The sequence below is a fragment of the Oreochromis aureus genome, linkage group 15 (genome assembly GCF_013358895.1).
Source record: "Oreochromis aureus strain Israel breed Guangdong linkage group 15, ZZ_aureus, whole genome shotgun sequence".
Taxonomy (NCBI): domain Eukaryota; kingdom Metazoa; phylum Chordata; class Actinopteri; order Cichliformes; family Cichlidae; genus Oreochromis; species Oreochromis aureus.
This window is the reverse complement of record NC_052956.1, coordinates 29,339,612-29,356,277: the sequence shown is the minus strand read 5'-3', so window position 1 is coordinate 29,356,277 and position 16,666 is coordinate 29,339,612. Positions and strand designations below refer to the sequence as shown.

The following is a 16,666-nucleotide window of genomic DNA, read 5'->3' as shown; positions in this document are numbered from 1 at the left end:
GAAAACATTATGGTGAAAGATTTAGTGTAGTTTTATCTGCCGTAGGGCAGATAAAAAGGGGGATTTGTAGGAATGTTTAGCTTATTTTAGAGTTTAGGAATGTGTTAGCTAGGATAGAACTATTGTAGAGGCACTGACACTGCCCTGGATGTAATAAAGGCCTGACGGTGTCATAAAGTTAGGAGTAGATTTTAGGAGACCCTCCCCCAGTTGAACTGTGAATGTAAGACCAAGAAGAGTTAATGCTGAGTGGAAATTCACCAGTAGATACCTGAGTGGGGGTCTCATTATTGTAACTGGATAACTGTGGTCTGGAAGGGAGATGGACTTTTATGACCCCCAGGAAGTCACGTATACAGAGACACACAAACAGTGCTTTAACTGTTACGCACCCACACCCACATACACACAAGTATGCGCACATGTAAGCATTCACGTGCTCGTACACACACAAACATGTAAACATAGTGCTTAGTTTTATGGCACCTCGTAGAGGGATTAGAAGGGGGGTCACTCATACAAAACTGCATGTAACAGACAAAGGAGTTGAGATCTGCAGAGAAAGTCCGGGGTTCTGTACATCTCCCTTCTAGAAGGTATAATCAATAAGTGTGTATGAATAAAGGTATTGTTAACTTGACTACTGAGTCCCGGTGTTCTTTCTGAAAGTCTGACGAATCTACGAACCGGGGTGGAACTGCTTTTCGTAACAAAGTACTGACCTTATTTTGAGTTTGATTCCATAAAAAGTGACAAAAACATTAGTGTCCGTTGTGCGTGGGAAGAAAACTTCTTTTTACAGCGAAAAAACCCCCTAAACGTCCAAGCAAGCACCGAGTGTACTACGACGTAATGTGAAATTCACAGAGATACTCGCGGATTCTTCCACTGACCGCTGCGGCACACCTGCACCAGGGTAAACCTCCTCCGCCTACCCCAGTCCTGCTTTACAGGTGAAAATAGAGCAACAGGACCGCTAGTCTTTGATTTTATTTATTTTCTGCTGTGTTTTACTTGCATCTATTTGAAAGAGTGAGTGTAAACACAAAAAAATATTTTATTTTATGTGCTGGAATGTGCAGAAAATAGGTTTAAATGTTAAACAAATTTCTTCCAGTCAGAGAATGTTGCATATAATTTAATTTTTGCTTGATGCATAAAGTTAAAAGATTAAAACTAATAAAACAAGTTTTAAAAAGAGACTTTTCCATTTGATTACATTTTGTATGATGGATTATGCAGAAAAAGTAGAATTGGGCTGAAAGATCTATCGCTTTATCACCTATTCAGGTTGTAAATCGTGTTTTTAAAAAGTAACTAAGTAATTGATTACTTTTGAAAATAAGTAATGGGATATATCTATCTATCTATCTCTCTATCTATCTATATATCTATATCTCTCTATATATATCTATATCTCAATATGCGTACTTGCGTTCTCGTGTACTCGTGATACGTCATCAGCCGGAGACCAAGTACTGTTCCAATTCGAAGTACGCATCAAGCCGAGAACGCGAGAAAGTCCCGGATGTGTTCTCGCTCTGCCCGTTTTATCGAGCATGCATCGGTGTAGACTTTGTACAGCTAAATATCCCAGAATGCATTTCGTCCAAAACTCAACAGCAGACTCCCGGCACATCGTTTTCAACCCCCCCCCTGCTCGCGGTCTTCCCACTACTCAGGTTAAAGAAACTCCAGCAGCTGTCTATAGTATTGAGTGTCCACTAAAATAGAAATAAAAGTGTTCTAACATCTCACCCGGTTTGGCTGTGATTAAAGTTAAGCTTCATAACATGTTACTCAGTTAAATTAAGAGGGGATGGCAGTAAAAACTCCGGACCTGTGACATCACGTACGCAGGTGTTCCAATTGTACATATCGCGAGTCCGTGCTCGCGTTCTCGGCGAGTACGTACTCACCGAGAACGCGAGTACGTACTCACCGAGAACGCGAGATGCGTGCTCGCGTGCCGAGAATTGAGAAACGGCCAAACTGTCTTCACTGCAACTCTGCCTCCATGCGTTCTGCTTCCTGGGTCCATCTGCATTTGTCATAACAAAGCAGAGTGTTTGATCGAAACTTAAAGTGTGCGTGACGCTTAGAGGAAGTATATAATTATTATAATAATAATAATAATAATAATAATAATAATAATAATAATAATAATAATAATAATAATAATAATAATAATAATCAGGCTGGCTGCTGCTGCTGCTTCAGACTTGAGCTGGTGTCTCTGTGTGCTCAGTCTTCTTTTCCAGAAATGTAAAATAAAGATCATTTTTTGAATTTGAGCCGTGAGTTTTTCTTCGCTGCCAAAAGAATGCAAAGAACTGATGTAGGAGCCATAACTAAATATATAGAATTTTGATGATCACTGGGTTTTCATTTGTTTGGCTGTTACGGTGATGTGTAATGGGAGTCACGTGGGTGCTAGCGGTGACATTAGAGGGCGTTGTCAGTCTGTTATTCACTGGGTTTGATTCTGACAGAGAGGGATGGGTAGCCGTAGTTTTTGTTGACCGCTGCACAACATGTTTTGCTTTGTTACATTAGAGCCTGTGACGTTGTAAGAGTACAAATCGTGAGATGATCACATTACTCTGTAAACTCTCAAAGCACTTTAATAAGCAAACAATTCCACCTTTCGCAAAGAGCACAAGTTTTCTCTATCAGAATGTTCAAAATATTAGGGCCACTAAATTATGAAATATAAAGTAAATCGCTGGTCCGTCTTTCTCCACACAAACAGAACTTAAGAGGTTAGAATTGTCAGAAAGAGGAAGCAGAGCGCGCTGCTCTGCTTGCACGAGCCGCATCCTTGAAACAGAGACAATCCTTGGACATTGAAGAATGTAAGTTAAAGGCAAGAAGAGAACAGCTTGAGATCGAGACAGCTATTGCTGCTTCTACAGCCAAAATAAAAGTGTTAGTTAGTGTTACTGTGAATATGAGAGCTGTAAAAATGATGTGGAACAGTGTGAATCAGCTGTTAAGCAGTTCAGCTTCCAAGAGCCAAAGGTACAAGGTGAACATGATGGGCAGTCAAAGGTAAACAGTCACAGTGTAAAACAAGAAGATGACTTACACCAAACTGATGCCAGTGTTATTCCAATGAATCTATGTAAAGTCATGTTGAAACAAAATGACATCACTGAGATGTTAGTCAAACAACATACACTGTCACATTTGCCTCAAAGAGACATTCCCATCTTTAGTGGTGATCCACTTGAGTGCATAGCATTTATAAGAGCCTTTGACCATACAATTCATGATAAAACTGACAGTGACAGGTTATATTACCTTGAACAGTTCACCAGAGGTGAGCCCAAAGATTTGGTAAGAAGTTGTCAGCACATGAATCCTCAACAAGGCTACAGTGAGGCAAGGAAGTTGCTGTCTTGTCATTATGGTAATGAACTGAGAATTGCAACTGCCTACATGAACAGAGCATTTGAATTCAGTTCAATCCAATCTTTATTGGCAGACTTCATGTCCATAAAAAACAAGACAGAAACACACACACACACACACACACACACACACACACACACACACACACACACACACACACACACACATATCTATATGTAGATAAATAAGTATATAAAACATTAGTAAAAATATAAAGCATTTGTAAAAATATAAAACCATAATATACATAAAACACAATTACTTAAAATAAATCAATAAATATCCAAAAGTTGAATCGGTTCATCTGGACGTAGCGTTTTGTGGGAGAAACGTTTCGTCACTCATCCAAGTGACTTCTTCAGTCTCAGCTGACTGCAGGTTTCCCCAAACCTTATAAACAGTACATTTGCATAATGACTGAAACCAGCCCACCGAAGGAACAATGGGCTGTGAGGTCAGTTCCTTAATCATAATTATGCAAATTCCCATGACCATTGATCAACAATCACTGACCAAAACCCACTGATCAATGGCCATGAGTACCATTCACAGAGAGTTGGGGAATGGCTGCAATCACAGCATTGTAAGATGGCGAAAGATGTACCCTTAGGCCCCCTCCTCGATTCAGAGATGGTCTTTCCCTTTTCACGTAAATGGCCTCCTTGACTCCTCGCTCGAACCAGCGTTCTTCCCTGTCCAGGATGTGTACATCCTCATCATTGAAAGAGTGTCCACTGGCCTGTAGGTGTAAATAAACTGCAGAGTCCTGGCCTGATGAGGTAGCTCTTCTGTGTTGTGCCATCCGCTTCGCTAGAGGTAATCCTCCTGGCACTTAACAGCGTACACTATGTTACTCTGTTTGTGTCGAGGGACCCGATCCTTGGGGTGGACCAGTTTTTGGCGCAGCGTGTTTTGGGGTTTAAAAGCCACAGAAACCTGGTGTTTAGAAAAAATGCGTCTCAACTGTTCCGATACTCCTGACACATATGGGATCACTACAGGTTTTCGCCTGGGCAGCAGTTGTCCTTCTCTCCTGGATCGGCTGGAGCTTTCTTTAGGTGCCTTCCCAGCTTTGACAAAAGTCCAGCTGGGATAACCACATTTACTCAGGGCCTTCTTGATGTGCTGTCCTTCTGCCTCCCTGGTCGCTGTGTCAGTGGGGATGGTGTTCGCTCTGTGTTGTAGCGTCCTGATGACACCCAGTTTGTGCTCCAGTGGATGATGAGAGTCAAACCTTAGATACTGATCTGTATGTGTAGGTTTACGGTACACATCAGCCTTTAGATGTCCCCCATTACTGATGGAAATCTCACAGTCTAAGAAAGCTAACCTGCCACTTTTCATATCCTCCCTGGTGAATTTGATGTGCCGGTCCACCGAGTTAATGTGATCCGTGAAATGTAGTACGTCCTGAGATTTGATTTTCACCCAGGTGTCATCCACATATCTGAACCAATGGCTTGGTGGTGTTCCAGGGTAGGATAGCAACACCCTCTTTTCCACTTCTTCCATGTACAAATTGGCCACGATGGGTGAAACTGGGGAGCCCATGGCACACCCGTTTCTGCCTGTAGAACTGACCCTTGTATGTGAAGTAGGTGGAATGAAGACACAGTTCCAAAAGCAAACACACTTGGTCGATGCTGAGAGTGGTCCTGTTGCTGAGGTTGGTGTCATCCTGTAATCAATAAATACACAAACACTTTAACCAGTGCTTTCTCAGACTGGATGAGTAACGGGAACCACTCCGTGTCGGATCTGTAAGTGCTAAAATTATACTGTTACTCGAACCATCCAGTCGTTCTCTAAAATTGTACATTAACTTTCTTAAAAGTGCTTTAAAAGTCCAAACACCCACAGCTACAAACATCTGACTGGCACTCCCACTTCTAGGTAGCCTGCAAAGGATTCTCATCGCATCATTATATGCAACATGCAGCTTCTGCATGCTACATTGTTTGTAGGATGACCACAAGGGGGCAGTATATAGCGGTATGCAATACGCTTTAAACAAAGCCACTTTAACTGGAAGTGAACAAAAGCTGAATTTGCGTGCAATAGTATTTGCCTGCACATAGAGCTTACATCGTTGTCTGTAAATGTCATCATCATCCATTCATTTCCTCAGTAATAAAGTGACCGAGGTATTTCACCTTTTTATGAACTTCAAGAGTTTTTTGGGCCAGTTTAAACAAAGGGAAATTTAGCTGTTTATCCTGCTTGGTTCTACATATCAAAACAGCACTTTTAGCAGCATTGTACTCTGTCATACAGGGAGTGCAGAATTATTAGGCAAATGAGTATTTTGTCCACATCATCCTCTTCATGCATGTTGTCTTACTCCAAGCTGTATAGGCTCGAAAGCCTACTAGCAATTAAGCATATTAGGGGATGTGCATCTCTGTAATGAGAAGGGGTGTGGTCTAATGACATCAACACCCTATATCAGGTGTGCATAATTATTAGGCAACTTCCTTTCCTTTGGCAAAATGGGTCAAAAGAAGGACTTGACAGGCTCAGAAAAGTCAAAAATAGTGAGATATCTTGCAGAGGGATGCAGCAGTCTTAAAATTGCAAAGCTTCTGAAGCGTGATCATCAAACAATCAAGTGTTTCATTCAAAATAGTCAACAGGGTCGCAAGAAGCGTGTGGAAAAACCAAGGCGCAAAATAACTGCCCATGAACTGAGAAAAGTCAAGCGTGCAGCTGCCAAGATGCCACTTGCCACCAGTTTGGCCATATTTCAGAGCTGCAACATCACTGGGTGCCCAAAAGCACAAGGTGTGCAATACTCAGAGACATGGCCAAGGTAAGAAAGGCTGAAAGACGACCACCACCGAACAAGACACACAAGCTGAAACGTCAAGACTGGACCAAGAAATATCTCAAAACTGATTTTTCTAAGGTTTTATGGGCTGATGAAATGAGAGTGAGTCTTGATGGGCCAGATGGATGGGCCCGTGGCTGGATTGGTAAAGGGCAGAGAGCTCCAGTCCGACTCAGACGCCAGCAAGGTGGAGGTGGAGTACTGGTTTGGGCTGGTATCATCAAAGATGAGCTTGTGGGGCCTTTTCGGGTTGAGGATGGAGTCAAGCTCAACTCCCAGTCCTACTGCCAGTTTCTGGAAGACACCTTCTTCAAGCAGTGGTACAGGAAGATGTCTGCATCCTTCAAGAAAAACATGATTTTCATGCAGGACAATGCTCCATCACACGCGTCCAAGTACTCCACAGCGTGGCTGGCAAGAAAGGGTATAAAAGAAGAAAAACTAATGACATGGCCTCCTTGTTCACCTGATCTGAACCCCATTGAGAACCTGTGGTCCATCATCAAATGTGAGATTTACAAGGAGGGAAAACAGTACACCTCTCTGAACAGTGTCTGGGAGGCTGTGGTTGCTGCTGCACGCAATGTTGATGGTGAACAGATCAAAACACTGACAGAATCCATGGATGGCAGGCTTTTGAGTGTCCTTGCAAAGAAAGGTGGCTATATTGGTCGCTGATTTGTTTTTGTTTTGTTTTGAATGTCAGAAATGTATATTTGTGAATGTGGAGATGTTATATTGGTTTCACTGGTAAAATTAATAATTGAAATGGGTATATATTTGTTTTTGTTAAGTTGCCTAATAATTATGCACAGTAATAGTCACCTGCACACACAGATATCCCCTAAAATAGCTAAAACTAAAACAAACTAAAACTACTTCCAAAAACATTCAGCTTTGATATTAATGAGTTTTTGGGTTCATTGAGAACATGGTTGTTGTTCAATAATAAAATTATTCCTCAAAAATACAACTTGCCTAATAATTCTGCACTCCCTGTATTGCACACCATATTTAGTACAGACATTAAGAAGATCCTGTAACCCAGCACTGCTTGGACTAAAAACAACCAGGTCATCTGCATACATAAGATGATTTATCAGTGTTTTACCTAATATACACCCAGTGTTACAGGCTCTCAGCTGTATGGACAAATCATCAACATATAGATTAAATAAGATTGGAGACAAAATCCCACCCTGTCTGACACCATTGCTGACACCAAAGGGGGCAGAAATACTACTTCCCCATTTAACCTGCATGCTCTGATGAGCGTACCAGTAAGAGAATCCTCACGATGTATTGAGGAACTCCCGTCTCTTCAATTTATCAAAAGTTTTCTGTGGTTCACTCGATCAAAAGCCTTAGAGGCATCAATGAAACACATGAGGACAGATGAATTTTTAGCCCTATACAAACTGACTATTTCCTTGAGTGCATATATGCACATGTCAGTGCCGTGCTTTGGTTTGAAGCCAAACTGATTATCCACAGAAGAGATGAACACACTAACTCTGTCAAACAAGATTCTTTCTAACACCTTAGATAAAATACTGGCTAGTGCAATCGGCCTGTAATTATCCAAACAGCTCACTTTTGAAGCTTTGTCTTTCATAACTGGTACCAATAAAATACACAGCATTGAGTCTGGTAATATGCCATGAATCATAAACCCAGTGAAACAGAGTGCTAAAAGAGGAGCTAGCCTTAAACTAGCATGTTTTAAATGTTCTGCAGTGATGTGATCCAAACCAGAGGATTTATCATCAGGCAACCTATGAATGGCTTCATATACTTCATGTGTCCTTACACTTATTGTGTCATTACTCATGTCAAAATTGTCCTCATATGGATCACTTTTTATACAGTTAAACAACACGCTGTAATGCTGTCTCCATAATGCTGCAATGTTATCTGCCCCAGAAACACCTTCAACAGTTGATGGTAAAGATGGTTTACAGTTATTAAGAGCTTTCACCTCTTTCCAAAAATCTGTCATATTATTACACAGCATTTTCCTGGCCAAAGAATCTGCTCTCAGCATTTGCTCATTTTTAGTTATAAAGCGAACAGCGTACTTATATCTGGCATTCGCACATTTTTTCTGTTCAAATTCTGGACCTTGTTTAGGTCTTCCAGCCATGGCCCAACATTTATAAGCTATACGAGCTTCATCATGGTACATAGATACATGTTCTTTCCAGCCAGGTCTGATGTTAGGTTTCTTATCCTTATATTGTTTATCAAGCAGTGTACCACTTTCATACAGAGCAGTCACTATATCATCATACATGGAGCAGAGTAAATGTTTATGCACAGCATTCTTACAGTTGACATCCTTGCACAAAATAGCTTCTTTGGGCAAAGAAATGTTGTTCAGATGTATATCGGTATTACTATGATAAGCTAAGAAATCATCTTCACTACATGCTGACCAGTCTAATTTTACACTGGTAGCAATATTAGCAATATTATTTCCAGTTGTTGCTGGCATTTGTTCCACATTCACAGTAAAACCAAAAGGTATATGATCTGACACAGTTACCTCATACCTAATAGTCATGTTTGCTAAAGCTGCATGTCCATCAGCTGTACAATTACAATGGTCCAGCCATGATGTACTATGCCAGGCTTCACTTATGTATGTATAGCTATCTGCAGGCAGTAACACTTTGGTAGACAGGATAAGATTGTTAACTTCACAAAAGTGAGTTAAGTGGTTAGCAAACCGAGAACTGCTGTCTGTGAGATCAGCATTAAAATCACCCAAAACTTATATGCTGTAAGTATCGTTGTCTTGAATAAATGCATTAATAAAAGCCAGCCTACTGAGGTATTCTTGCTCATTTTGACAAGATTCATAGGGAGTATAAATATTAAGATTGATAAAACTACTATTATTCTGTGTATATTGTATACCAATACACCAGTCTACATTCAGTCTAATGGGCTTTATCACAGGGTCTATTTTTTTGTCCCAAAGCACAGCAACCCCTCCAGGTATTCTACCTCTGACTATAGCTGTGCTGAGATCGGTTGTTGATTCCCCCACTCCCAAAAAACTTGCATTTAGACAGTTAAGTTTTCCCAGGTCCTGTTTGGACAACCATGTCTCCTGCAAGCATAAATGTCACATTCTGCAAGCAGACTGTCCACAACAATCCGTCGAGCTTTGTCCCCTGCACTCTGTCCCAAACGTAGACCACGACAGTTGTAAGATAATACCCTAATAGACATCTTCATGTTGATACGTTGGTAGCAGAAGGCGCAGTTATCTCCCCTGCTGGATCCACTGAGTTTGGCACCACCGTACCGGGCTTACGAGGTTCATAAAAACGCCGGACCAGAGCCCCTTCAGGCCAGAGTTCAGGATTGTACATTTCACCCACATCATTACATTCAGCAGTAACCTTGAAAGAGCCGAACCTGCTACGTTTACTAGCAATTTTTTGACAGGTCACATCTCTTTTGAGTTTCTCTCTCAAATACAGAGCAAGAGTTTCTGCATCTACATCCAGGGCAAATTTAGTGGCAAACACGCTCACCAATTTAGTTTTCACAGTTCTAATTGTACTCACAGCTCCAGTGCCGATAATCGATACAGGTCCAGGCCTCTTATTTGATTGGCCACAAATCAAAACAGATGATGCAAAGGCTCTTCATAACTATTCACCGTTTCTCACCGGTTGTAACAATGCAATGCAAGACATCAGTCAACTCCGAGAAATGGAGATCCCCACGAACCTCAGAGTTATTGTCTCTAAACTGCCATACAAAATGAGAGAAATGTGGAGTCTCTCTGCTTTTGACATTCAAGAAACAAGTGGAAGGGGAGCAAAGTTCTCAGATCTGGTCAGATTCATAAACAGACAAGCAAAAATAGCTGCAGATCCTTTGTTTGGTGACATTAAGGATGCTGAAGATAAAGCAAAGTTGTCTGCAAATGTGAGAATGACTAGATCATCCAGGCAAAGGGGAAGCACATTTGTTACAAGTGTAACACAAGCTGCAGATGAAAGGTCACCTGAAATTAATAAAAGTGCTTCTTGTCACACTAGCAATGCCTTCCAGAAACCATGCATATACTATGAAAAACTGCATACATTGGCAGAATGTCAAAAGGTCAGAAACCAGCCTTACAAAGAAAGACTAGAGTTCCTCAAAGCAAAGGGTCTGTGCTTTGCATGTCTGACACAAGGTCATCTGAGTAAGGACTGTAAGAAAAGATCATTGTGTGAGTACTGCTCTAAGAGACATCCAAGTATGCTTCATTGGACAAGGGAGGAGGACAGTAAGGCAGATGATTGCATCCAGAGAAATGTCTCAATCATTCCCACAACAAGTGATGAAACACACACTTCAGGCAGAATTTGTGGAGCCACAGGGGCCGGAAAAGACATTCATGTGTTATCGATCGTTCCTGTGTGGGTTAAGTTAAAGAAAGGCAATAAATTAATTGAGACTTATGCATTCATGGACAATGGGAGCCAAGCCACGTTTTGTTTAGAAAAGCTGATGAGACAACTTGGTGTCGAAGGTAAGTAGACAAAATTCATGCTTCGCACAATGGGACAGGAAAAGATGGTGACAAGCTACCACCTGTCAGGATTTTAAGTGTGTGGTTTAAAGTAGGAAAGTAGATATTGAATCCGTCTAATGCGCCTTTATTTCTCCAGGGAATGACAAGCCTATGAAAGGCCTTAGTCAGGAAGACCTGGTGAACCAGGATCTGATCACAGAGTTGACGAAAGAGTTTGGCATGACCTACGAGGAGTTCTACATGGTCCTCACAGACACTGACATGAGAGTCAAGGTAGAGACTTACTCTTTCTAAGCAGTATAGGAGGATTATGTGAAGGCTGTGGCTCTATAGTGTAGTGGTTTAAGTACCAGGAGGAGGAAAAAAAAATCCCTTGACAGCTGTGTCGGGAAGAGCATCAAATACGCCAAATTAAACATACAAGTATACCTGTTGTAGTGACTTGTGAATAATTTAATTCAGGTTTAGGTAAATAGTGCCAGACCACAGTCACATCAAGGCATGTTATATTGATAATAAAGGAGCAGCCAAAAGTAGCTAGTATGTGATGGGCAGCCCCATAACAGAATGGCCGTGCTGTGTAGATCAATTAACTTGTTGAATACTTAAATTAATGCGGTGTGAATTTGAAAAGCATGTAAGTCAAGCTGTTTTTTCACTCTAAAATGTAAAGATGTCCCCTAAATGAACCACACACACTCACATCTTGATGCATTCTCAATCATCCAGGAGATGATTGGAGATTCACACACACTCACATTTTTGTTTTGAAAAGAAAAAGAGTTATAAACATATACTCACAGAATGTGACGGTGTCGAGGAAGAAGGTGGTGTGGTGAGCTTTTTTGAGAACTGTGGTGTCACGCTGTGATGAAATTCTTAAAAGTTACATGTTTTTGGGCAGCTCTTATATTTCACACCAATTTCAAGTCCTGTTGGAGGGACTTGGGAATGCATTACTGTCAATCAATATCCTCTCAAAGAGCCATATAAATATACATGTGTGTACCCTTGTCCTTGATCTAGCACAGCTGATTTAAATGGCTAAATAACCTCCTCAGCATGTCTTGAAGTTCTCCAGAGGCCTGGTAATGAACCAATCATTTGATTCAGGTGTGTTGACCCAGGGTGAGATCTAAAACCTGCAGGACACCGGCCCCTGAGGCCTGGAGTTGGCTGACCCTTGTATAAAAGGCCCCAAAGTTCATAGGATAATTCTATTGGTGTTCGTAAGTTTATATAAGTTTATCTACTGTTCATTTAATATTCAATCTTCTATCAGTTTGGGCCAGCCCACCGTCTGGTGACATCATTCGATTAGTAAGGTGGGCAGTTTTAGGTCGGATGAGCAGTGTTTGTCCGGTGGGGGTGCACTGATTCCTGCGGGATGTTATGTAAAACCACACGCATGCAACTGTTTTACAGCCCCAGGAATTGAGTTGTGACGATAAAGTGCCTCAAACCAAACCTCAAGCTCCTTCTTTCCTACTCTGCGACAATTTGGCCTTAAGTGGTGTTCTGGCTGACACACCGGGGTGACCGTAGTGCTCAAAGACTGAATCAGTGCCACAACCGTGCCTATCCTTGATATCTCCACTACAACCCTAATCTAGAGGAAATAATAATGAGAGAGAATAATCTTTAGCCTAAATATGAGAACTGTCATTAATGTACCTGTAAAGCTTGAAGCAGAGAGATAAACAGCTGTCAATATAGGCAAAGATGATGTGGATGGGCATACAGATATATCTAGTGTTCACTTTATATGTCTACACTTGGTTTCTACTCCAAATTAACTTTGTTTTAACTGTGCTATGGTGAGATACCAAAATTAAATGGTCTTGTTTTAGTCAAGTGTTAAGAAAACACAAAACAAGGTGTTAAAAAAATAAATGAGAAAATATATATTTGTAATGCATCGGTGCCCAATAAACATGCAATGAGGTACATACGTGTAAGCTAAACAGTCTAAACATATGATGTCAAAAAACCCTGTGACATTCCAATCAGCCTCAGCTCCATGTTATGTTTGGGACTAATTAGTACATGCTAACAAGACGGTTAGCATGATAGTGATGTGTTGTCATTGTGAGTAACTATAATAGCAGGCTCACACTAACCTTTAGGTTCAAGTGCCACCATCAGTCTCAAAGAGCCTTTAACAAGCATTTGCAGTGTAAGCTCTTCTCAGTCAGCTGCACTGTAAATAGCTGACATGACACGAAGAGAAGAGAAGCAATGCAGGGAAATGGAAAACATCCATAAAAGATATCCCCATGTAGATTAGGCCACGTAGCATAGCCTGCATCGGTAAATGCTTCTTTGTAATGTCTGTTCTGACTCTGGGAAACAAATATTTGTAAAATATTGTGAAAGTGAAGGCGGTACTGGGTATGGCTGTTACACATGTACATACAAAAAATAAGAAGGAACCAAGTAGAGCAACAATGTAACCAATGCAAAGTGCCTTTGGATGCACACACACATCCAAATTCTTTTCTTTGGAAACAGGAAAAAACACAGAAGAAGACCCAGGAAAGCAGACACGTCATGGTCTAGTTGACTTATTTCAAAACTAAGTTACAGCGTTCTTGGACAAGACTGTTGTCATGTAGCATATTCACCAAGACTGCATGATCAGCTGTGTCAAAAGTCCTGCCTTCCTGGAACATAGCCTTAAGGGATTCAGTCACTGAGTTGTGAAAGACCTCTAAATATACTATGGTATTTTAGCAGGGAGGATTTTAATCATACTTTTTTACTTGCCCTTTCACATAGTCCTGACTAATACTTTTAAACAACCTTGATTCACAGCACTGCTGTTGCTCGGTTGGTCCTCTTCCAGTGTTCACTGATTCACAACTTATCTGCTTACACTTCCATTAAATCTTTCTCTTTTTCTCTGCCCTAATACTGCCAACATGGTGCTTTTACTAAAATACTGTTTAAATTTACACAACATGACATTTGCTCAACATCTGTGCATAAGAGTGTGCCAGGATAAATCACCAGCCTGTTTTTCAGACAGATTCATCAAAGACGCCAGTGTTCACATCCTCTGCTGTCAGCAGCAGAGACAGAGGAGTCTGTGAATGTACACGGATGTGGGTGTGTGTATTAGACAGAAAAAGGACAGAGAGCGCAGTGCAAGGAAAGGTGTGAAAGAATCAGAATGGCAACTTCAGCATGTCTTGAGGAAGATGTACAAGCGTGTTACATTTTTGTGCGCATTTCAGATGTTTGTGTTGTGTCCTGTTAGGATGAAACGAGATACTTGGTTTTGCTGCTTCCCAGAAGTTGTTATAAAGATTTGCTGGGATGTGGTAAAGGCCACACCACATTTACTAACATGCATAACTTCATATAATCACATTACTGGAAGGAGTTTCACCATTTTCATGCAGTGGATTTCTATTTTAATGCCCGCTGTACTGTAGTGTTACTTATTCTTTTATTTTTTGTCGACAGGGATTTTGATTTATTTATTCTGTGGTTTCACCTCAGACTCGACCTTTGGGAGCGTATGACTGGTTCTTGTCAATCTTGTTTGTCAGCAATCCTATGAGGTTCCCATTGCCATGAAGGCTGTATTTAACTACATCGACACCTTCTCCTCCCGAATCCGAGAGATGGAGCAGCAGAAGAGAGATGGAGTGGTCTGTAAGAAGGAAGACAAGCCCAGATCTTTGAAAAACTTTCTCTCCAGGTGAGGATTTCTGTGGAAATATAGGGCATGACCAAAACACTGTGGATGTACAAACATTAAAACCTTTTTTTCCTGACAAAGACATCTTAAGAACTATCAGCAGGGATTTGCTGATATTCGCCCATGAGTGAGATCAGTTAATAAAGCCTGTAGACAAAAGATGGACAGAGCCACTGATTCACTGATCCACTTGTTTTGAAAACCTTACATTTTAGCAATATGGTGTGGTGTTTTTGGAGACACAATTCAGGTTCAGGTTGAGAAAGTTATTAGCTAACACTAGCAAGCTTGGTTAATAAGCTGCAATCATAAACTGTTCGGGGATCACACAAGAATGGATTTGTGTACACTGCTGTGATTGTTTTACATTTTTAATTTTGATTGTTTTAGTCATAGTCTTTTGAATAAGTTTTAGTCATAATTTAGGCATCTGAAATATTGTAGTTTCAGTCTATTTCTATTTTTAGTCTGTTAAATATCATTAAAAGTGTAAAGGTTTGTTTCCATCTTATTTTCCTTGATATCAAATGTGAAATGTGTGCATATGCTCACTCTCCTCTTCCTCCCAGGTTTCGATATTTTGTCACATTTTATGCACAGGGTGATTACATCTGATTGGGTCACTTCTAAACTCGTCCCGCCTTTGTACACGGCTTAAATATTTCTGATTGGATTTCACTTTTTTTTTTTTCTTTTTTTTTAGACCAAAGTATCAATATATTCCATCGCACTTTTTTGTCTTGTGCACTAGTTTTTAGTTAGTTATTGTCTCCCTTTCATCATGAAAACAAAGGTAACTGACAAAAATTATGACAAAAATAATTGGTCAGTGAAATTAACACTGGATAAGAGCACCCATGCTGATTTAGCATTAACTTGTAGCTTAAAAATAACATGCACAAACCATTCCATAGGTGCAAGATTTGCATGACAAATTGAGGTATTCAGTACAGTTTCTATTACAACATTTTATTGAGATTGATGCCATATATAGGTTGTTCCCCCAAGGATCGATATAGTCTGTGTAGTTGGAATTACTGGGTGGTCCCATCATGCCGTGTCCACATCAGTCAAATATCTGTTGCAGTCAGCTGGACCACAATTAAATAATTCTGAGCAGCACTTGGCAGACTGCAGCAGCCTTCATGTGTGTGTTCCATGAAAATCAAAAGTAACAAAAACCCTGCCATTCCTCAAGGCTGAATCATTTCAGTCACATTTTCTCCTGGAGATGTCTAAAGACAGGCTGTCTTTTGTTGCCATGGAGACCTGAATCGCCCCCGAACACAGTGTAGAGATCTGGCAGGTTTTTGACCATAATTCCGGGTTGTCACCCTCTGGCAGTAATAGGGGGAATATGTAGCACACAAGCACAAACTCCTTGTCTTGGTACAGAGCTCTCACTGCGGGACCAAAGTGCCACTTAAATCCGGACCCAAATTTTCTGTGATTGCAGGTTCCGATGGAGACGTCGCCTGTTCATCATCTCCGCTCCCAACGACAAGGAGTGGGCCTATCAGCAGCAGCTCTACGCCCTAAACAGCCAAGCCTGCAATCTGGGTGAGTCACCAAAAGTCAACCAGTTTCACTTTTCAGAGGTCACTTCAGTTGCTGAAAGCTCAAATATACTTGCCACCCAAGCTCTAATTGTGTCTCTCTGCTGCTTGGTGCTGGTGAATATGTTAATCAAATGAAGAAGCAATGAAATCAAATGAACAAGTAATGTTTGTTTGTTTACTGCAACTTTCCAGACATTATCAGCCCGTGTTTATGCACATGAGCACTATGTGTGTGTTAATGCATGTTCACCAGCAGATGTGGGGAAGGATCCCAGTAGACGGAACTGGCAAAAATCTGAACTGTTGTTCTTTTCCTCCCCTGGCAGGAAACTTTTCAGCCGGCCAGTTAGTCAACTTTTCCACAGTAACTTGAAAGTAATTATCGCACATCTCAAAAAGAGGCATTTGTCTCAACTTTGCAAATCTCAACAACCTGACATGTTTGACAGGTTTGTGGAAGATACATGTAAACTTTAAATAGCCCACGGTGGACTTTCCTTCTCTGTGAAACCAAATAACTGCTGTCAGCAGGACTTTCTGCCCAAGATGAACCTCACGCTCTTGTTTTGTTTGCACAAGCTGAAGATTTTGGACATTTCTTCCTGGCTCCCTTCAGACTT

At 40.9% G+C, this 16,666-nt stretch overlaps 1 protein-coding gene across 1 annotated transcript; it reads left to right on the top strand.

Annotated features, from left to right (window-relative positions):
• The first annotated feature begins 10,982 nt into the window (after window positions 1-10,982).
• Window positions 10,983-16,419, top strand: LOC116317038 (coiled-coil domain-containing protein 80-like). The gene is made up of 4 exons (XM_039598446.1): window positions 10,983-11,054; window positions 14,336-14,487; window positions 15,944-16,047; window positions 16,373-16,419. Exons 1-4 carry the CDS (start codon window positions 11,001-11,003, stop codon window positions 16,417-16,419), a joined length of 357 nt encoding a protein of 118 aa, XP_039454380.1. The 5' UTR covers window positions 10,983-11,000.
• Window positions 16,420-16,666: the final 247 nt, after the last annotated feature.

Coding starts and splice junctions, on each gene's coding strand:
- LOC116317038 (XM_039598446.1), top strand. CDS start 11,001: ATGACCTACGAGGAGTTCTACATGGTCCTCACAGACACTGACATGAGA. Junction 11,055..14,335: donor ACACTGACATGAGAGTCAAG/GTAGAGACTTAC, acceptor CTTGTTTGTCAG/CAATCCTATGAGGTTCCCAT. Junction 16,048..16,372: donor CAGCCAAGCCTGCAATCTGG/GTGAGTCACCAA, acceptor CTCCCCTGGCAG/GAAACTTTTCAGCCGGCCAG.